General features: G+C 40.6%; 1 protein-coding gene across 2 annotated transcripts in view; it reads left to right on the top strand.

Annotated features, from left to right (window-relative positions):
- The window catches only part of DOCK4 (dedicator of cytokinesis 4), a 474,953-nt gene that overhangs the window by 206,690 nt on the left and 245,055 nt on the right, over positions 1-23,208 (top strand). For both annotated transcript variants that reach the window (XR_008717856.1, XM_055590348.1), the window contains exons 6-8: positions 7,004-7,152; positions 11,096-11,180; positions 18,018-18,169. Coding sequence is in view for 1 of the 2 variants with exons in the window: in XM_055590348.1 (XP_055446323.1) it covers positions 7,004-7,152; positions 11,096-11,180; positions 18,018-18,169 (386 nt within the window). In the remaining variant the exon portion in view is untranslated. The remainder of the gene's footprint in view (positions 1-7,003; positions 7,153-11,095; positions 11,181-18,017; positions 18,170-23,208) is intronic.

Below are 23,208 nucleotides of genomic sequence, written 5' to 3' on the forward strand. Positions count from 1 at the left end.
CACTAATAAAAACCCATTTGATGTTGGATTTCTCTGACCATGCCCTCCCGGAGCTGGTGGCTTTAGGGCTCACTACTAAAATCCACAAGATGATCTTAGATGAAATGTGGCATCTAGGCTTTGCTGGGGTGCAGTAAATGCACTGTCAGGATAACTGAACTCGGGCTCTGGGCTGGGAGAGTACAAAGGAAATGCAGATCTCCTTCTTAGATTTTAAACATTTGTCTTGGAAAGAATAAAATCCAAGTATTATTTCACTTAATATTGCACGACATTAAGATGAAAATTAAAACTGAAATGTGCAAATCGCTGCATCCTAAATACCCACCATAAAGATAATGACCGTGTAAGTATGAACCATTAATTGAGCTAAAGCATGAGCACTTTCCCTTTTATGTAGCTGCTAGTGAGGATCAAAGTTGAATTCCTCTTGATTCTGCCTTATCTAGCTATTTTTACCTGCTTTTGAGGCTGCGAGCATCTATTTTGGGGACTACTTGATTGGCTTGAAAATCTACATGTTGTAAGCTCTTAGAGTAACTTCCTCACCTTCTACCATCCTGAGTGATGGAAATAAATGATTATTTCAAAGTTTCTTTGAAGACTAGAATAATAGTTCTCTTAGGAACAAATATAAAATTTAACCTGGAGATACTAGATTTTTAACCTTGAGAATTTGGCTGGCTTGGGTCTGTTGGACCTTTTGGTTTTTCTTTTCTTAATATAAATGTTTTTGTTCAATGTTTTGGTTCAAGTTCATCATGCATAAGTGTATCAGGATGCTGTCCATGGTCTTCCCTAACAGCTTTAAGGCACCTAGCGTCTCCACTGGAAGGTGTTTGATGAACTACTCATATGTTGTCAGTGGTAACCAGAATATGAGATATACTTTATCTTAATATAACGTAGAACATTTAGGATTAAAAAAAAAACACATGGTAGATGCTCAAGAAGTGCTATTTGCTTTTTTCAGTACATTGATTATGGTCTAAATAATGTCCTTTAAAGTATCACTTAATAAAATAGCAGTAACAACTAAAACCGTAGGTGAAATACAGGTCATCTTCTCCCAAGTACCTTTGTGCAGGCCTTCGGCAGGGTATTGCACAGCTCTCTTCCATGCATCTTTACCAGGTAGTTTTTATTCTCAAATCTCATCAGAGATAATCTATCTACGGTCACAAGCTAAGTAGGAAAACCTGGCTGTAAATTGTCTGCTGCTCCAAAATTTATATTATTTCCATCTTGAGGCAAATCAGAACTTGCTCATTCTCTACAACGCTAAAATACTTACAGTTCATTTTTTGTAGATAAATGCTGCAGAAGTTTTCTGATATATTGTAAAAATGTTCATGTATTTTTCTATTTTAAGTGTTTAATATTGTACCCTGCCTCTTTCATTGAACATTAAATTAAAAGCATTTTTCATGTTTCCTGAAGTTTTCATAACTATCCATTTTTTTAACATCTAGTTTTTAAAGAGGCATCATTTTCTGACTAGCTATCAAAAGAGTTACGTACTGTTTTTGTGCATTAGTGGGGAGGGTGCTGCAGTATGTCACTGTTCTGGCTACCCCTTTCTGAAAGGGAGAGCAGACCGACTGGTTTTTCTTTTTGTAAATCCAACTTCTTCTCAGCTCAATGTGCTCTTGAACTTAAGTGCTAGAGGTGACATTATTAGGAAATCAAGCCCATCCCTCTGGACAACATCAGAACAACTTCCCCAAAAGCAAGACAGGTGCCCTTCACATGATGGTTGGTGTTCATGTTAAGCAGGAGTTGGCTGTCTCCCTGCCACATGAGATTTGGCTTGTATTATATCTTCCTTAGGTAAGTAATTTCTTTGACTACTTGAGTGGACTCTTCCTTCTGCCCATGGAGTTCCTCAAGTTTCTTTTGAGTTTCAATTTTTGAATTAACTTTTAATTGAAGTATGGACCTAACAGAAGCAGAAGATATTAAGAAGAGACAGCAAGAATACACAGAAGAACTGTACAAAAAAGATCTTCACGACCCAGATAATCACGATGGTGTGATCACTGACCTAGAGCCAGACATCCTGGAATGTGAAGTCAAGTGGGCCTTAGAAAGCATCACTACGAACAAAGCTAGTGGAGGTGATAGAATTGCAGTTGAGCTATTCCAAATCCTGAAAGATGATGCTGTGAAAGTGCTGCACTCAATATGCCAGCAAATTTGGAAAACTCAGCAGTGGCCACAGGACTGGAAAAGGTCAGTTTTCATTCCAATCCCAAAGAAAGGCAATGCCAAAGAATGCTCCAACTACCGCACAATTGCACTCATCTCACACGCTAGTAAAGTAATGCTCAAAATTCTCCAAGCCAGGCTTCAGCAATATGAGAACCATGAACTTCCTGATGTTCAAGCTGGTTTTAGAAAAGGCAGAGGAACCAGAGATCAAATTGCCAACATCTGCTGGATCATAGAAAAAGCAAGAGAGTTCCAGAAAAACATCTATTTCTGCTTTATTGACTATGCCAAAGCCTTTGACTGTGTGGATCACAATAAACTGTGAAAAATTCTAAAAGAGATGGGAATACCAGACCACCTGATCTGCCTCTTTTGAAATTTGTATGCAGGTCAGGAAGCAACAGTTAGAACTGGACATGAAACAACAGACTGGTTCCAAATAGGAAAAGGAGTATGTCAAGGCTGTATATTGTCACCCTGTTTATTTAACTTCTATGCAGAGTACATCGTGAGAAACGCTGGACTGGAAGAAACACAAACTGGAGTCAAGATTGCCGGGAGAAATATCAATAACCTCAGATATGCAGATGACACCACCCTTATGGCAGAAAGTGAAGAGGAACTCAAAAGCCTCTTGATGAAAGTGAAAGTGGAGAGTGAAAAAGTGGGCTTAAAGCTCAACATTCAGAAAACGAAGATCATGGCATCCGGTCCCACCACTTCATGGGAAATAGATGGGGAAACAGTGGAAACAGTGTCAGACTTTATTTTTCTGGGCTCCAAAATCACTACAGATGGTGACTGCAGCCATGAAATTAAAAGACGCTTACTCCTTGGAAGACAAGTTATGACCAACCTAGATAGCATATTCAAAAGCAGAGACATTATTTTGCCAACAAAGGTCCGTCTAGTCAAGGCTATGGTTTTTCCTGTGGTCATGTATGGATGTGAGAGTTGGACTATGAAGAAGGCTGAGCACCGAAGAATTGATGCTTTTGAACTGTGGTGTTGGAGAAGACTCTTGAGAGTCCCTTGGACTGCAAGGCGATCCAACCAGTCCATTCTGAAGGAGATCAGCCCTGGGATTTCTTTGGAAGGAATGATGCTGAAGCTGAAACTCCAGTACTTTGGCCACCTCATGGGAAGAGTTGACTCATTGGAAAAGACTCTGATGCTGGGAGGGATTGAGGGCAGGAGGAGAAGGGGACAACAGAGGATGAGATGGCTGGATGGCATCACCGTCTCGATGGACGTGAGTCTCAGTGGACTCCAGGAGTTCGTGATGGACAGGGAGGCCTGGCGTGCTGTGATTCATGGGGTCGCAAAGAGTTGGACACAACTGAGCAACTGATCTGATCTGATTTATGTGTCTGTGTATGGGCGAAAGAACTAAATAGACATTTCACCAAAGAAAACATACAGATGGCTAACAAACACATGAAAAGATGTTCAACATCACTCATTATCAGGGAAATGCAAATCAAAACCACTATGAGGTACCATTTCACGCCAGTCAGAATGGCTGCGATCCAAAAGTCTACAAGCAATAAATGCTGGAGAGGGTGTGGAGAAAAGGGAACCCTCTCACACTGTTGGTGGGAATGCAAACTAGTACAGCCACTATGGAGAACAGTGTGGAGATTCCTTAAAAGACTGGAAATAGAACTGCCTTATGATCCAGCAGTCCCACTGCTGGGCATACACACTGAGGAAACCAGAAGGGAAAGAGACACGTGTAACCTAACGTTCATCGCAGCACTGTTTATAATAGCCAGGACATGGAAGCAACCTAGATGTCCATCAGCAGATGAATGGATAAGAAAGCTATGGTACATATACACAATGGAATATTACTCAGCCATTAAAAAGAAATACATTGGAATCAGTTCTAATGAGGTGGATGAAACTGGAGCCTATTATACAGAGTGAAGTAAGCCAGAAAGAAAAACACCAATACAGTATACTAACGCATATATATGGAATTTAGAAAGATGGTAACAATAACCCTGTGTACGAGACAGCAAAAGAGACACTGATGTATAGAACAGTCTTTTGGACTCTGTGGGAGAGGGAGAGGGTGGGGAGATTTGGGAGAATGGCATTGAAACATGTAAAATATCATGTATGAAACGAGTTGCCAGTCCAGGTTCAATGCATGATACTGGATGCTTGGGGCTGGTGCACTGGGACGACCCAGAGGGATGGAATGGGGAGGGAGGAGGGAGGAGGGTTCAGGATGGGGAACACAGGTATACCTGTGGTGGATTCATTTTGATATTTGGCAAAACTAATACAATTTTGTAAAGTTTAAAAATAAAATAAAATTTAAAAAAAAAAGAAAGGAAGTGAAACTGTTAGTTGCTCAGTCATGTCCAACTCTTTGTAACCCCTTGGACTATAGCCAACCAAGCTCCTCTGTCCATGGGATTCTCCCGACAAGAATACTGGAGTGGGTTGCCATTTCCTCCTCCAGGAGATCTTCCCGACCCAGGGATCGAACTTAGGTCTCCTGCATTGCAGGCAGACGCTTTAACCTCTGAGCCACCAGGGAAGCCCAAAGCTCCTTTAAATCAAGGTGTTTATTCCTTCATTCTCCAGCTGCTGGGACTACACAGGGCAGTCTCAGCCACTGTGGTTGGAGCTCACATCAGGTGAAGAACACAGGCATTGACAAGTGACTTACAGTAGTATTGCATTATAGCACTCTTGTAATGACTTGTATGGGAGTGTATAACATGAGGAAAAAGTGAGAGGTCGTAGAAGAACAGGCTCAAGAGAGTGCTATAGGAATTGAGAGCAAGATTATGTCTAGCTCAGAGGATCAGGGATGGTGTCATGGAGAATGTTTCTTGCTCAACTGGCACATTGTCTAACCTACTCAGTTCCCCAAAACACTTCCAGTCACCAAGCATCAATGAAGCAGAAGATCCATCTCCACTTTTTTTTTTTTTCCCTAAAGAATGTTATGACCCAGAGGGATGAAATGGGGAGGGAGGTGGGAGCGGGGTTCAGGATGGGGAACACGTGTACACCCGTGGCGGATGCATGTTGATGTATGGCAAAACCAATACAATATTGTAAAATAATAAAAAAAAAAAAAGAATTTTATGATTAGACAGAATTTTATATTTTTGGCAGCTTATCTCTGTAGAGGACTTCTGGTAAATGATAATCTCAATATTTTCATACCATTATTCATATAGCCTATTAATAGTTTTCATAGAAAGTGAAAGCATAGCTTCTGCTTAAGAAAGATGAAGAGTTAATGAAAGGTGAAATACTTACCAAAGGCTTACCCTAAATATCTGTGGGTAAGAGACATACACCTAGATTTTGATAAAGATTCAGTATTTATAAAAGGATCTGGATTTAAGTTTATAAGTTTATTCTGGATCAAAAGTGTAATGATAACACCACTAGTAACACCTGATACTTACATGGTATTTATTGTGGGTCAAACGTCGTTCTCAGAGTTTTAATATATGAAGTCATCAATCTTCATAACAAGCCTATGAGATAAGTCCTATGATAGCCACTCTGCAGATAGGAAAACAAGCTCCATGAGGTTGATACATTGCCACAGGTTTTTAGCCAGTGAAGGGCCAAATTAGAATGCAGAGTGAGGTAGTTCGTGTTTCAAGTCTGTGCTCTTAATCACTGTCTTATCTGGCTCTCTTCACAAATGTTATCTCTAATAACCTTCCATGTGCGTGTTTCACAGATGACAAAAGCCATACTCAAAGCCTATAAAACTAGTTAAGTGGGAAAACCAAGATTTGAAGCCAGGAGTTGAACCAATCTTTCCAACTAATCGTCCTCGCTTAATGAATTTCACAAGAGGTTAGCTTGAATTTACACGAAAATTTAATAAGTAAGAAAGAAAACATTTTTTTAAAGTCTAAATACTGGCCAGATGGTAACAGTGAAGATTTATCAATGAACGAGCGTTAGAGTCCTTTATGTACCCAGCTTCTGATGGGAAAGAGTAAAGCATCAAGACCAACACACAAGAAGTAATTCAAAAATAAGATTTTCCTTTGAATTGGCTTTCATTACATGCAGCCATACTTCAGAGAAGGGAGAAAAGCATGTGAGCAAGAGCTGTCAGGGACGATTTCCTGAGGCAGGTGGAAGTCAGCTGTAGCCTTGAAGGACAGTAGAATTGGATGAAGCTAAAGAAAGAGACGGAGAAGGCAATTGCACCCCACTCCAGTACTCTTGCCTGGAAAATCCCATGGACGGGGGAGCCTGGTAGGCTGCAGTCCAGGGGGTCACAACTGGACACAGGAGTCGGACACAACTGAGCGATTTCACTTTCACTTTTTACTTTCATGCATTGGAGAAGGAAATGGCAACCCACTCTGGTGTTCTTGCTTGGAGAATCCCAGGGACAGGGGAGCCTGGTGGGCTGCCATCTATGGGGTCGCACAGAGTCGGACACGACTGAAGTGACTTAGCAGCAGCAAAGAAAGAGAGGATTTGAGGTGGAAAGGGAAGTAGAGAATGTAAAGTCAGAGATCAGGCCAAACTCAGGTGTGGAGATGTCATCAGGATCTTGTGACATGATGTGTGCTTTGGGGAGCCTGAGAAGCGAAGTTGGATTTGGATTCTTGAGCAGGAGAGCAGCATTGTGAAACAGGATGAAAGGGTGTAGGGAAGTGAGAGTTAATGCAAAGTCTGTCTTCAGAGGGCCCAGCACATAGAGGGTAAACGGGCCTCGCCCTCTGCTCCTCTGTGGTTACCCTGTGTCCGGTGTCTGACCACTGAATCTCCGCATTTGCGTGTTTCCTAGAGAAACGAAGGTGATCTCTTCCACCGCCTGTGGCATATCATGAATGAAATCCTGGATCTGCGGCGGCAGGTGTTGGTGGGGCACCTCACCCATGACCGGATGAAGGACGTGAAGCGCCACATCACCGCCCGCCTGGACTGGGGCAACGAGTGAGTACCCGCCACCGCAGGGATGAGCTCCGGTGGGTGCACATGAGGGTGTGACTGCAACAGAGGTGTGAGCCACCGTGTGCTTGTATCTCTGGAAAACACCAGAGGAAGCTTTTCCAGTTTTCTCCTTTGGGGGGCTTAGTGCAGACTGTCAGTGATAGAGCTGACAACCGCATCTTCTAGGGCTGGTGTGGGTCCCAGGATGTTGTCAGTTCTCAACTGCCCTGTGTGGTCTGACAGTGTGCATGTGCTCAGGAAATACAAAATGTTCTCTGGGGTCAGTCAGATACGTGACTTCCACTGAGAGTTCTACTACTGTGTGCTCAGTCGTGTCCGACTCTTTGCAACCCCATGGACTGAAGCCCACCAGGCTTCCCTGTCCATGGACTTTTCCAGGCAAGAATACTGGAGTGGATTGCCATTTCTTTCTCCACACTGAGAGTACATCTTGTTTCAAAAAGGCTTTAGGTTTGACATGTGTTTTTCTTTCTAAATACATCCCTCTTTGCTGTTGTGGTAATAGATTGTTGATGTTATGTGGAGGGAGATAGCTTCTGTTAAAAGTCTTAGGGACAGGTATCCTGGGTGGTGGTGGGGAAAGGGTGAGGGGTGGCTTTCCTTACTGCCCCAATTCTGCCTGTGCATATATGTTAGTGTCTTTTGAGGAGCTGCTTGGGAAAACTTGATAAAAAGCTGATCTTGACCAGGATTTGCTCTTAAAAAAAAAGAAAAAAGACATAACTGACTAATCTAAAATACTAACCAAGTACTTTAAATACAAAATCTAGTCACTTAAAGCAGTGACCGAGGCTGATATTGTGCTAAATATGAATGTTAATATATTGGTGAGAAATTAGAATAAGCCAACTTAGACTATGATGTTAGGCTTATGTGGGCTCAAGTGTAGGAAGATAAGTGGTCCCTCGGTATCCTATAAGGTCATGGCCTCCCTCTCTCCCCAAGTCCCCATTCACTGTTTGGACCTTCAGAGCATCTTCAGTTCAGTTGCTCAGTCGTGTCCGACTCTTTGCGACCCCATGAACCGCAGCAAGCCAGGCCTCCCTGTCCATCACCAACTCCTGGAGTTTACACAAACCCATATCCATCCAGTCGGTGATGCCATCCAGCCATCTCATCCTCTGTCGTCCCCTTCTCCTCCTGCACCCAATCCCTCCCAGCATCAGGGTCTTTTCCAATGAGTCAACTCTTCGCATGAGATGGCCAAAATACTGGAGTTTCAGCTTCAACATCAGTCCTCCCAATGAACACCCAGGACTGATCTCCTTTAGGATGGACTGGTTGGATCTCCCTGCAGTCCAAGAGACTCTCAAGAGTCTTCTCCAACACCAGAGTTCAAAAGCACCAATTCTTCGGCGCTCAGCTTTCTTTATAGTCCAGCTCTCACATCCATACATGACCACTGGAAAAACCATAGCCTTGACTAGATGGACTTTTATTGACAAAGTAATGTCTCGTCTTTTTAATATGCTGTCTAGGTTGGTCAAAACTTTCCTTCCAAGGAGTAAGTGTTTTTTCATTTCATGGCTGCATTCACCATCTGCAGTGATTTTGGAGCCCCAAAAAATAAAGTCTGACACTCTTTCCACTGTTTCCCCATCTATTTCCCATGAAGTGATGGGACCAGAATCGTGATGCCATGATTCAGTTTTCTGAATGTTGAGCTTTAAGCCAACTTTTTCACTCTCCTCTTTCACTTTCATCAGCAGGCTCTTTAGTTCCTCTTCACTTTCTGCCATAAGAGTGGTGTCATCTGCATATCTGAGGTCATTGATATTTCTCCCGGCAATCTTGATTCCAGCTTGTGCTTCTTCCAGCCCAGTGTTTCTCATGATGTACTCTGCATATAAGTTAAATAAGCAGGGTGACAATATATAGCCTTGACGTACTCCTTTTCCTATTTGGAACCAGTTGTTGTTCGATGTCCAGTTCTAACTGTTGCTTTCTAACCTGCTTACAGGTTTCTCAAGAGGCAGATCAGGTGGTCTGGTATTCCCATCTGTTTCAGAATTTTCCACAATTTAATGTGATCCACACAGTTTATTGTGATCCTGTGTTGATCAGAGCATCTTAGAGCAACAGAAAAAAAGAAAAGCTGATAGGAAAGAAGAAGGCAGTAAAGAAGATACAACAGATGATTTTGCCCCTTACTGAATCTGGAAAAACCAATTTGGAATCAAGAGTAATGCTTCCTTTAAGTGTAGGACATCACTTTATCAGAAGGCAGTTTTGATTCCTGCTAAGACATATACTACAGGAGTGAAGTATATAACACATTTTAAACCTCTATCTTGTCCAGAGTCCTTCTCTTATTTTGCCGAGTGAGCTATGCCATTCATCCTTTTATAGACAGTCAAGAGAGCAGCCCTAATTCATTAATCTCAGGGAGATTCATTCCTTGTGGGGAATCAAGGGCAGGGGTGGAATACAGCAAGACACTGAACTGGGAACTCTCTTTTAAGATGTGAGGCAAATTCCTGAGCCCTCCTTGACTTCAGTTTCTTCGCTTGTCGCTTGTCAAAGGAATAAGTTGAGCCAGAAGAGATCTAAGGCCCCGTCCACTCCAGACCACTGTGATTCACAGCACGGAGCACTTTCTGAGAGATGGGATATTCCAGCCATGTGCAGGGAGCCTCCAGTCTCACTGTGTGTGATGGGGTGGCCCTTTGAGGGGTAGATTTGAAGACTGTTTGACCATGACCTAGGCTGGCCATCTTTCATGTTTTGAATGTTTTTGAATGTTTTTCCTTTTTGTTTTGAAAAAAACTTGGTTCTCTGAATCATGTTGGCTCTTAGTCATCATGCCAGTCCTCCTTTAAAAGACTAGTTTGTAAATAGGAAGAAAGTTGGATGAAGTTAGCTTATCAAAAATAGCTTAGAAATACAGAGCAGGCAAGAAGATGATACTTTTTCAGTTTTAGGAAGGAAGATAATGACATAAGGAAGGGAAAAGAGGGGAAAACATTAATTATGACTCAATCATGGCTCAGTTTTGACTCATGTAAGTTCCAGCTTATGCTTTGGGCAATTCTATGGCTAATTTATGGTAAGTTGGTAAAACATGGGATGTATAAAAATGAGCAATATAATTTATTTAGATCATCAAATTCATGAATTTTCAGAGGTCTGATTTTGCTTTCTTTGACAACTTATTTAAAATGTCTTACAGTTTACAGATTGTGCATTTACTGTATTCCTTTAAATATAGTTTTCTTACTTAAAGGGGAAAAAAAAAGTGGAGGAAGCTTGGGAGGAGGAGGAGATAGTCATCTCATTCCCTATCAGAGCCTTCAGAAGAAGTGTTCTTGCCTGAAAGCCTCAAACAGAGTTACAACAATGGCAGCTTCTCCATTCTCCATAGAGCCCTGTGCTGTCCTCTGACTTTCCTGTGATGATGACAGTGGAGGGAGAATCAATTCATTCTTCCTTCCTGATGTCCCAGAGCAGTTCAGTGACTGTGTTAACATAAAACCAACCCCTGCTGCCAGGTCAAATCCTCAAGGCCAGGCTTCCCTCTCCTCAACTCTGTGATCTAGAACAAAATGATGTCTATGTCTAGTTTCCAGGCCAGCACAATGAGGAAGGGTTTCTGTGGTAATAGTTTGCAGGGTGCTAAAGGCTCCCCACTCTGTAGAACCAAGGCCCCCAGTGCCAAAAGCGCTGCACCAAGAGGGCCGGCCCATCCCCTCCCCATCCTTGTTTCCTTGCCTTTGTAATCTTCTGTTTCTCAAGTTATACCCAGTGTTCAGCCTCCTTACTTAGTCCGAGCACCATAAAGGGTTAATATAAGGTAAAAAGTTTGGCTGAGAGAAGCACAAAGGGTGATGTATTGAATTTTTTTTAGAGTGATACAGTAAAGATAATTATTTTAAATATATTCTGTTGAGGTGACTTTTCTTCCAAACATTTGCAATTTGTTCTCTAGACAACTGGGACTGGACCTGGTGCCTAGGAAAGAGTATGCGATGGTGGATCCAGAGGACATCAGCATTACTGAGCTCTACCGATTGGTAGGTATAGGGATTTGTGCCTCGCAGTCTCACTGCTAATTTTGTGGTTTCCATGACACTTTTCATACTCGCTTGATTTTGTAAGAACAGGATGTTCCAGGTTTAATTTGGAGCAAGTAAAGAGAATTGAGAGCTGAGGTGACCCTGCCCCAAGTACAAAACTGAGATAATTTACCTGTCTCAGAATTACCTGACATTCCTACTGAGCCCTCAACTCCCAGGCACTAGGAAGTAAAGCCAAAGAAGTTTTAAGTTCTTTTCCTAAATCTTTGTACTTTGCCTGGACTAGTGAAATGCTCACAAGTTGTGTATTTGTCTGTCGTGTATCAAGACATTGTTGTGTTTCCAGTTAGTGCTCATCAGCGTGTTAGCTCCCTTCTCTCCCGTCTTATCACTACATGCACAGACTCCTGAAAGTGTCTCCTCCTTGGTCTCCAAATGCTGGTCTTAGCCCCCATCACTCCAAGACCATTTCTAAGTACTGAAGCTTATTACTAATCATAAGATATTTGGTCATATCGCCCACCATGACATCACCCATGACTTGAGTTTTTACCTAGTTACATGATAGGTTACAGTCTAGTTATTTACTTGGCATCTAGGTTCCCTGAATGATCCATCTGTCTTGTATTTTGCCTCCTATTCTTAATATTTGTATACAGTTTACCTAATCTCTTGTTATTCCCTGGGGGGTGATGTTTCAGTCGCTGTAATCTTTCACTCTTGCAACCCCAGGCTCTGTAGTCTGCCAGGGCTCCTCTGTCCATGGGATGTCCCAGGTAAGAATACTGGAATGGGTTGCTATTTCCTCTCTATGGTCTTCCTGACCCAGGGATCAGACCTGGGTCTTATTCATTGCAGATGGGTTCTTTACCAACTGAGCCACCAGGGAAGTCCCTGTTATTCACTAAGCTCTTTTAAAACCTCAAATCAAAGAAAATTGTGTCTGGAAAGACATTCAGTCATCATCCCAGGTGTAATTCTGCTTTGCTCTAGTTACTGCTGTATCTTTCCATAATGTTCCAAGGAGGAATGACTGTGATCAACAGTAGACTCCTTTTTTGGAAGATCCTGCCTCTTTGGAGATAACTTCCCAAATTTATAATATTCTTCATAGAATCGCAGATTATTCTTGACCTGAGATTATCTGAAAAACATGAAAAAAAAATAATTCATAAATCCAGTATGCATATGACTGATTTGAGAAAGTGATTTTTAATACCACATTCAGTTTTTTTTCCTTTGTCATCAATATGTTCATACTATTTAATGCTCATTATGTCAGTTGGAATAAATTCTTTTTCTGTGTATAATTTCCTTTACACTGAGCTTCTTGAGAGTGGTGTTTCATGCTGCACCCCTCTGTGATATTAGTGCTAAGTGGAGTGTCAAGCACAGAGCAAAAACACAGTTAAACAGTGGTTGGAGGGAGGAGGGCAGAGATGATTAAAAGTAAAGTTTAAAGTCATCACTAACTCTTAGCTTGTGTGTGTGTGTGTGTGTGTGTGTGTATAACAAAATCACTAGAATTTGTCAGATACATCCTCTAATGGGATATTTTTATTATAGTTTATTTAACTATTGGGTATCAAATTTTGTCTCTCACTTTTGTTTTAATTTCTCAATCAATCTGAAGTTTCTTCAGAGTGAGCACCATGTCTTACCTCCCTTTGTTAAGTCTGAAATCATCTCGTACAGTGCTTTGCACTCAATAAGCAATCACTTAATGGTTTTGAAGTCATTATGATATTATGAGAAGACCATGGCTGTAGATCAAAAAAACTAGATTTGAATTTCATCTCTTCCTTCTACCAGCTCTCTGATCTTGGACTTATTGCTCAATGTTTCAGCGCTTCAGTTTCTTTGTTTATTAAATGGAGAAATCATTCTGATATCATGTTTGTTTGGGAGATTAAATAAGACATGCATGTGAACTGCCTTTCCTTGTTAGATAATATTTGCAAAGCACCTAAGCATTCAGTCAGTCTTCATTCTTTTCTCATCTTTATTTCATCCTTGTTAGAGAGGCATGGTGGCAAGAATAATTATTACCTTACATGCTGTGTCTTTGGGGCTTCCCTGGTAGCTCAGCTGGTAAAGAACCCACCTGCATTGCAGGAGACCCCGGTTCTATTCCTGGGTTGGGAAGATCCACTGGAGAAGGGATAGGCTACCCACTCCAGTATTCTTGGGCTTCCCTGGTGGCTCAGCTAGTCAAGAATCAGCCTGCAATGCACAAGGCTGGGATTGATCCCTGGACTGGGAAGATCTCCTGGAGAAGAGAATTCCATGGACTGTATAGGCCATGGGGTCACAGAGAGTCAGACATGACTGAGTGAATTTTACTATGCTACTTCTTAAAATTAGATTTGACTGCGTTCAATGAAATAAATAATAAAAGCTTAGACATGATAGAAATGTATTTCTCTTTGACAGTATACAAGCCCAGGCAGCAGGTCTTGGGCTTGTTTGTGGATTCATGATGTCAGAAGCAAAAAAAGGATCCTTTATCCAGGATGCTTCATAGTACAACATGGCTGCAAGAACTCTAGCTGTTACATTGCTCTCCAACAGTAGGAAGGAGAATGATTTCTTTCAGTTGACTCAGCTACTTTATGAGCCCTTTTGGAAACCCCACACAATACTTGCCGTTATATTTCTTTGGCTAGGGCATGATCACATCCCCATATATAGTTAGGGATGTCAGATATTTGATAACCGACTAACAGTATCTGACAAAAATATGTTTTATTTTCCCAAGTTTGATTTTGTATGTATGTAATTTTATCTATCTGCTTTTTACTTACTGTCATCTATAGGATGAGAAATTTATTTCGTCTCTTTGGACATTCCAATTTCTTAGTTGTGGCTGCTGGGAGTGTTATGTTGATGGGATTCTGGGGTCTCATCTGGGCTGTGATGACTGCCAGATGATAAGGATTTTTTTTTTTTTTTTATAGCTCAGAACTTAGTCCACAGTCTTCATTTGTCAGAAACATTGTGATTTTAAATGAAATTGGGATTCTCCCCCTCCTTTGCATTTTACTGTTTAAGTAAAGACAATACTCCAGGAAACCTCAAATAATTATAAACTTCAGAAGGACATGTTTTTTCTCTACGGCAGCTTCGAGTTCCTGTTTATGTCCTGGCACAGCAGTAATCAGGTTGCCTGTAGCACTGGCCCTTTTCTCTATGTAAACATGACTGACCGTGCTGCTTCACCTAGGAGAGTGGGCAGGCACCACCACCAAATCCTGTGTGGCTGGGGGTGGGGTAGTGATTTATCGTCACTCATGCATCAAGGATCCTGTCATGGAGGTAAAATGCCCCAACACAGGATGTTGGATTAATTGTTGCTACTTCTCTTCTTTTGCTCTATCTTTGCCATGTCATATTTGAAACACAGGTATTTGCATCTTACTAACTCCATATTGCATCATTAGAAAAAAAAAGAAAGTCTTGTTTTCGGTTTTTTGATAGCCTTGTTAGCAGATCTTTCTCACCTAATTGTGTTCATCTAAGCAGTGAAATGTGCTAAGCCTCACAGTGTTAACATATGTCCACTTGGTTTACTGCCAATGACCAGAGCTCGATCCTTCGGCACATAAAGAGGACCTTATTGGCCAGATTCTCTAGTTAATTTGTGCATAAGGAGAATCTTTTTAGGAAACTTTCTTTGTTTTTGTAAGATCACGTTAGCAGCTTGCTGTGTGATCCTTAGTGGGTAGGCCACTGGTTATCGAACATAGAGTACATTTGGCAATGTCTGTAGACAAGTTTTGATTGTCACAATTGGGGATGGTGTGGAGCAGGGGGTCAGGAGAGGTGCTACTGGCATCTGGTGGGTACATGCCAGAAGATGGTAGACATCCCACAAAGCTCTCACAACACAGAAAGAACCAGCCCCAATTATCAGTAGTGCTGAAGATAAGAACCCTGGTATATACAGACAGTTCACCCAGTAATTGATGCATTGGTGAGGATCAAAAATTTGTATCACTTTATTAAGTCTTTGGAATACATCTCTTTCTTTCCCCAAAGGTCTAGTTAAAATGTAAGTACATTTAGAGTAACTGCTAAGTGCCTTTGTAACCATAAATTATTTCAGGGATAGATTTGTCTATTTCAGAGACAGAGCTTTGTCTGTGTGTTATAACTATCAAATCATAGCTCTTGAAGTATGGACTTACCTTTTTCATTTTGCTGTTGCAATAATATCTTCACAGAGATATATTTAGCACTTCCCCAAAGTAGTAAATTACCAAAAAGATAAACAAGTCCTCATAACCTACTCAAGTTCAAATCCATCTCAGGCTTGGAAACATTATAGGTGAGGGAAGAGAGGTAATTTCAGAGACCAAATGTTTCAAGGCAGTAATTATACAAAAGCTGTAACAATACATTTTTCAATCTGCTAGGATTTGGGTCTCTCTTCGCGTGATCTCAATCAGTGATTCTCAGCCCTCACTGCACATTAGAATCACCTGGGGAGCTTTTAAAACTTCTCCTCTCTGGACCCCCACCCCCTGGAAATTCTAATTTAATTGTTCTGGGATAAGACCTGGACATAAGTATTTTTTAAAAGCTCTCTTGGTGATTCTAAAGTGCAGCCAAGGTTGAGAAGCACTGATCTAGATATATTGGATTCTCTGCATGAGTAAGGGAGCTAATTCTTCCGTTCAGTGTTTAGTGAATGTCATGATGGATGCTGGGAACTTTGCACTGTTTGAAGTGAAGACCAGACATCTCCTAGTTCTTATATCTGTTTTTCCAGCTCTAACCTTTAGTAGTTACTCATTTCTTCATAGAAGTTGGTGCTTTGTTACCCTGAACTTTTAAGTAAATCAGTAAATAAATTAGCAATTTCAGAAAATAAAAACTACTTGAGAAACTAAAGAGATGGAGTTTTATGAATGTATGATGCTTCCTTTGCTCTGTTATAAAGAATATTTAAAGTGAAAAATAGAGCAACCATCATAGAAAAAAGAATTACGCTCTTTTTCTCTCCAGGAAGCTTTTTCTGGTAATTATGGCCAACACATACCACAATGTTGACTTCCACTTTAAAAGAAAATGCACTTACTCCTCACTTTTACAGAGGCGTGCTCAGTGTACCTGTTGAGTGCACAACAATTATAGATATATTAATTGCATTTTTTAAGCTACTTACTTTTCAAGTGGTTCAGATTAAATGATAAAAGCATAAAAAAAATTCTGGTGATTTTATGTTGTTGCATTTATAACTGTAAATGTAAATAGCATTTTTTGCATTCAAATCTTGGTTAGTTAGTCATTAGTTTTTGAACTATACTTAGAAACATTAAAAGGTGGCTGAGGTAGACATAGAGTTTTGTACCTTAACTTCAAGCAAAGATATGACTCCTTTGGAGTTAAGCACCAAGCTTTTTCTTTCCCTCTTTCTTTTTCTCTTCCTTCCTTTCTTTCAATTGTCAAGTGATCCACAAGAAGTGCCCTCTTTAGTAGTCTGTTATGAAAGCAGTAATCGTCCCGGTCTTAGCAGCTGTTCTGTTAGTACACCGCCTTTCTATATGTTTTCCCTGTGCTCTCACCCTGGGCCAGTTCTGCTCAGTGTGGTCCAAGAGCTGGCTGAATCATGAACTGTGTGTAACTGATCCAAGTAGAAAAATGGTGAGTAAATGTACAGAAGTCTTTATGACGTTTTGACATTGCCATGACATTTTGATTGTATTTTATGAAAATATTAACCTGCAGTAGATTAGAGGGGAAAACAGCCTGGTCCTTGACTGCAGGTAATTTGAGAAGCACTATCTAGATGGTTCATAATTCCTTCTCACCCTTTAGCTCTTAGTTAAAGTGTTGCTTTCCCAAGATGCCTTCTCTGACTGCTCAGACACAAGTCAGATCCTCCATTCATCATAGTTGCAGTTTTCTATCTGCGTGTGGGACAGTTTTGTTGATAGGTGTTGCCCCTAGTAGAAAAGCTCCACAAGGGCATAGGCTATTTCTGTGTTTACCCATCATCGCATTCCCAGTGCTGGGCATGTTATAGACACATAACAAACATGCTAATAAATGATCATTTCCATGTTCTCACCCCTGGAACCCTGGGTGATTCCTTTCCTTCCTTAGCATGTGGGAACTCTTACTTCTGGTCCCACCTCTCATGTGTAGCCCAGGCTAGCTGTATTAAAAGAGAAACTAGAGATGGACACAGAGACTATTCCTGCCTTTAGACACTCACTGAGTTTTGTAGGTCTGCCTCCCTGTATCTCCACATCAGGTTAGAAGCATTTTCTATTTTAATGATTGAATATCATTTGCCACTGCCTGTCTTGGAAAACTACCAAAACTTAGTATAATTTAAACAGTTATGTAAAGTTTAAAAATAAAATAAAATTTAAAAAAAATAAATAAAATTAAAAAAAATAAAATAAAAGAACTGTTAATTATGAGAAAAGGGAAATCATAGCTACATTGTTTAGCTCCCATCAGTGAAATGATCAGTTAGAGTTTTAATTTAGTCTGATGTTTTAAAAGATGACCAATAATTTGTTCTCACTCTGGGAGTTGACAAGGGACCAGTAGAATCCTTTGCATTTCATGCTGTCTGTGAGTTGGTATCATTTTAATGTTAATAATTAAGAAACAAATCTTCTTAAAGCAGGATTCTTGATGGTCTGCAGACTTCAGTAGACATTGAAAGAAAATTGGGAATTTAACATCCAACTGGATACCAAATCCACTGCCAAAAAAATAGCACAGGACGTTATGATCACACCATAGCTAACTAGTTTGTTGGGGTCTGTTGTTTCCCTCGGTCCACGCTGATCTTGTTTTTGGGTGGGTGTCATGCAGATGGAGCATCGACATCGGAAGAAAGATACCCCAGTGCAGGCCAGCAGTCACCATCTCTTTGTGCAGATGAAGAGTCTCATGTGTTCCAACCTGGGAGAGGAGCTTGAGGTCATCTTTTCACTGTTTGACAGTAAAGAGAATCGGCCGATCAGGTAAATGCATGTGGAGGTATGACTTGAATTTCTTAATGGTGGAGTGGTGGGTATTTGCATCTGGCAAACTTTGGGATGTGTGACCTTATACACTTTTACTCTATCAGCCTATTGTCTCATCTCTAGAACTTTATGAATTTCTAAGCTGCCTTCCTTCTAGAGGTTTCCCTGAAAATTAAATGAGATGAGGCATGAAAAGGTTTGTTTTGAAAAACTCAAAAAGGCCATAGGACCATAATTATTATTAAATGAAAATATGTCATTGATAGCAGGTCTGTTATTTGAGTTGTTTTGTGTTGATAATGCAAAAAAAGACATAATATCTCTAAACCCTGAAGTTCATTTGCATCTCAAGGTCAATACATTGTATTTTTCAAATTTTCAGTAAACAGTTAAATTATTCTTACACTGTTTACATCAAATGATATTGAGGCAAAACTAAATACTTGGAAACCTTTCCATTAGAGTTTCAGAGGTAGGAAATAATAAACAGTTTTCACATACACTTTTTTCTTTCTCTGTTTTACCTGTTGTAGTTCTCTTATGGCAAGTTTTCAGTATTTAAGAAAAACTTACAATGGATGTTTTGGTTGTTATCCAGAAGTCTTAACCTTTTTTGAGACTTCTTTATGTGTAAAAATTTTTTAGTGTTAAAGTTGAGCACAATCCACACCATCTTTTACATGAAAAAATTTTAATTTGAAATTAGAATTAAAATTATACCACAAATCACACATAAAGATCCAACTGTACCACACTTTAAAAAATAATACTAAAATAAGTGTTGACAGTTTTAGGCAACAATGAGCTGCATATTATTTTATAAACACAAACTAATCCTGGAGTATTTCTTTTCTGGTAAAAAGAAAATCTTTTTTTAAGGAAATCTATGTGAAGTTTATTTTTAATGCAATTATAGCCATAAAATCTTTGAATTAGGTTATATGTTATTCATTGCCTGCTAGAAAGTATACTTTCTACTTCCTAACAGTGAACTGTGTCCATATAGCTTAAAGGTGTTGGTTTATACAGCAAGTGCAAGATTTATGAGGTGTGGAAGTAATGATGGGAATACAGTTTCAAATCTACTTTATACACTGTTGCAGGAAATGAGTCAGTGAGTTAAAAGACCCTTTCCCCTTCCCAAATCAACACCACTAAAAAGGGAAGATAAAGGCCTGAAAAAAGGATCCATGTTACAGGTTAGCACTGACTTTAGAGGTGTGAAAGATTCCTTAGAGATAATACCTGCTTACACATTGAAGTGTATTAGAAAGCTTGGTTTCCAGGTAGTGTAATTTAACCAATGGCTTTGTAACATTGTCTGTGTCATGTATGGTCTCTAAAAATATTTAATGAACTGTATGGAATGTAAAATGGAGAAAGGAGGTCACGCTTTTGCTCATTCCCATTCAGCTAAAGTTTTTGAGGAATATACATTCCCCTTTGCCAGTAATTTTCAAAAGGCATTGACCTAAGATTAATATTTTCATGTGAAGTCAAGAGGGCCTTAGAAAGCATCACTACGAACAAAGCTAGTGGAGGTGATAGAATTCCAGTTGAGCTATTCCAAATCCTGAAAGATGATGCTGTGAAAGTGCTGCAATCAATATGCCCCCAAATTTGGAAAACCCAGCAGTGGCCACAGGACTGGAAAAGGTCAGTTTTCATTCCAGTCCCAAAGAAAGGCAATGCCAAAGAATGCTCAAACTACCGCACAATTGCACTCATCTCACACGCTAGTAAAGTAATGCTCAAAATTCTCCAAGCCAGGCTTCAGCAATATGTGAACCGTGAACTTCCAGATGTTCAAGCTGGTTTTAGAAAAGGCAGAGGAACCAGAGATCAAATTGCCAACATCCGCTGGATCATGGAAAAAGCAAGAGAATTCCAGAAAAACATCTATTTCTGCCTGATTGACTATGCCAAAGCCTTTGACTGTGTGAATCACAATACACTGTGGAAAATTCTGAAAGAGTTGGGAATACCAGACCACCTGATCTGCCTCTTGAGAAATTTGTATGCAGGTCAGGAAGCAACAGTTAGAACTGGACATGGAACAACAGACTGGTCCCAAATAGGAAAAGGAGTACGTCAAGGCTGTATATTTTCACCCTGTTTATTTAACTTCTATGCAGAGTACATCATGAGAAATGCTGGGCTGGAAGAAGCACAAGCTGGAATCAAGATTGCCAGGAGAAATATCAATAACCTCAGATATGCAGATGACACCACCCTTATGGCAGAAAGTGAAGAGGAACTCAAAAGCCTCTTGATGAAGGTGAAAGTGGAGAGTGAAAAAGTTGGCTTAAAGCTCAACATTCAGTAAACGAAGATCATGGCATCTGGTCCCATCACTTCATGGGAAATAGATGGGGAAACAGTGGAAACAGTGTCAGGCTTTATTTTTCTGGGCTCCAAAATCACTGCAGATGGTGACTGCAGCCATGAAATTAAAAGACGCTTACTCCTTGGAAGGAAAGTTATGATGAACCTAGATAGCATATTCAAAAGCAGAGACATTACTTTGCCAACAAAGGTCCATCTAGTCAAGGCTATGGTTTTTCCAGTGGTCATGTATGGATGTGAGAGTTGGACTGTGAAGAAAGCTGAGCGCCGAAGAATTGATGCTTTTGAACTGTGGTGTTGGAGAAGACTCTTGAGAGTCCCTTGGACTGCAAGGAGATCCAACCAGTCCATTCTGAAGGAGATCAGCCCTGGGATTTCTTTGGAAGGAATGATGCTAAAGCTGAAACTCCAGTACTTTGGCCACCTCATGCGAAGAGTTGACTCATTGGAAAAGACTCTGATGCTGGGAGGGATTGGGGGCAGGAGGAGAAGGGGACGACAGAGGATGAGATGGCTGGATGGCGTCACTGACTCAATGGACATGAGTCTGAGTGAACTCCGGGAGTTGGTGATGGACAGGGAGGCCTGGCGTGCTGCGATTCATGCGGTCGCAAAAAGTCGGACACGACTGAGCGACTGATCTGATCTGAAGATTAATATTAGCTTGTCTTTCAGTTTTGTCTTGTTATAAACATTTTGAGATTTTCTGAAATGTTCCTTCAGGCTTTGATTGACAGAGTTCCTCCTCTTTTATTCCTGTTTACTTGGTGAAAGCAAGAAAAAAACCTGGATGCAGAATTTCCAAAATACTGTTTCAGTGGTTCATAGGTTCTGCCCGGGAGCTGGGCCTGTGATGTGATTGGGCTATATTTGTGCCTGACTCCCTCCTCCACCCTCCAGGCTTCCCCTCTCTCCATCTTACCCCTTCCTCCCTCTACCACTCCCCTCCTGCTTCCCCTCTCTCTCTAGCCTCCATTTCCCTCTGTGACACACATGATATAGAATGACCCTAGGAGAAATCAAGCCTGAATCTCTCTCTCCTGCTTCCACTTGATGAGTTTGGCCATGGGCTCTCAGCTCTCAAACTCATCATCTCTATGAAGCTGATTGACAAAAGAATGAGGAAGAATGAAAACACATAATTACTAGGTGTTTGGAAGGATCTCAGATTTCTTTTCTTAACTTTCTGAGGTTTCAGATGGTGGTGATTATTCTTTTAGGGAGTGTTCAAAACCTTGCTATGAGTAGCTTGGATTCATACTTACCTTTTGAAGAGACCTTGGGATGCACAGATCTGAGGACAGGCTTGATTCTTGTCTCTGCAGTTGAATGCTGCTACCCTGACCCTTTCACTTAACCTCTGTCTTGTTCTTCATCTTGAAACTGGTGACAAGTCTTGTTTCCTTCATTGCTCCTGGCAGAGCTGAGCATTGCAAAATAGTTGCATCTTCTCAGAAAAAGGTAGTGTAAAGCCAAAATAAGATATTTGAGGCATTGTTGTATTTCTTCTTATGCCCAACAGTGAATGCAGTGTGAGATGTGTGGGTTATTTTTTTCTCGTTAGCAGTTTTTCTCCTTCAAGTATAACAGTATATTTTTTTCCTTTCTTGATTTGCATACATACAGAGATTATAACTGCTTCTCACTTCCTTGAGTTACATTTGCAGGTTTACCACGTGGCAGGCTGTAAGATAAACCCTCCAGTGTGCTCTGGCATGTAATCTTAGAAACAATGAGGTAAATAACATCACTATCACCTATAACAGATGAGGTTTAGAGAAAGCAATGGATGTGTGAGAATTTGAAGAGCAACTCATACTTTTTTTTTAAAACTTCTTACGTTCAAAAATTTCAGATGTATTAAAAAGTAGAATAGTGTTATAAAGCTTCACAGACAGACCCACCACCAGTGACAACAGTGATCGACTCAGCACATACTTTTCCAGTCCTCCTCTTTGCTCCCAGCTTATACAGAGGCAAATCCCTGAGATCAAATTTTCATATGTAAATATTTCAGGGTACACCTATCTGAAAAAAAAAAGAAAAAACTCTAAAAAAATTCTTGTCGTTCAGTCACTAAGTCATGTCCGACCCTTTGCAACCTCATTGACTGCAGCACACCAGGCTTCACTGTCTTTCCCTGCCACACCCCCAAATAAATATTCCCTTAACATCATCAAATATCTGTTTTTGGTCAGTATTCTGTTCTGCTATTGACCGATGATTATTGTTTTACTGATTCTAAATAAGGAATTTGTAATTCATGAGACCCAAATAAAGTCCACCCATTGCATGGTTGATAAGTTTCACGGGTCACCTTTCATATGTAGTTTCCTTGCCCTCTCTCTCTTTTAGATTGCTTATAATTTATTTGCTGAAGAGACTGGATCATGATTTTTCTTTCTTTTTCAGCATTTGAAGTCCAATCCAAACAATGAAATTTAGTAGGCAAAAGGTGGTATAATTCAGGGAATGCTGCTGCTGCTGCTATGTCGCTTCAGTCGTGTCCAACTCTGTGCGACCCCATAGACGGCAGCCCACCAGGCTCCCCCGTCCCTGGGATTCTCCAGGCAAGAACACTGGAGTGGGTTTCCATTTCCTTTTCCAATACAGGAAAGTGAAAAGTGAAAGTGAAGTCGCTCAGTTGTGTCCAACATGTACAAAGCCCGTAGAGGTTTGATTAGCAAAGA

Source organism: Bubalus kerabau, chromosome 8 (genome assembly GCF_029407905.1).
Source record: "Bubalus kerabau isolate K-KA32 ecotype Philippines breed swamp buffalo chromosome 8, PCC_UOA_SB_1v2, whole genome shotgun sequence".
Lineage (NCBI taxonomy): Eukaryota > Metazoa > Chordata > Mammalia > Artiodactyla > Bovidae > Bubalus > Bubalus kerabau.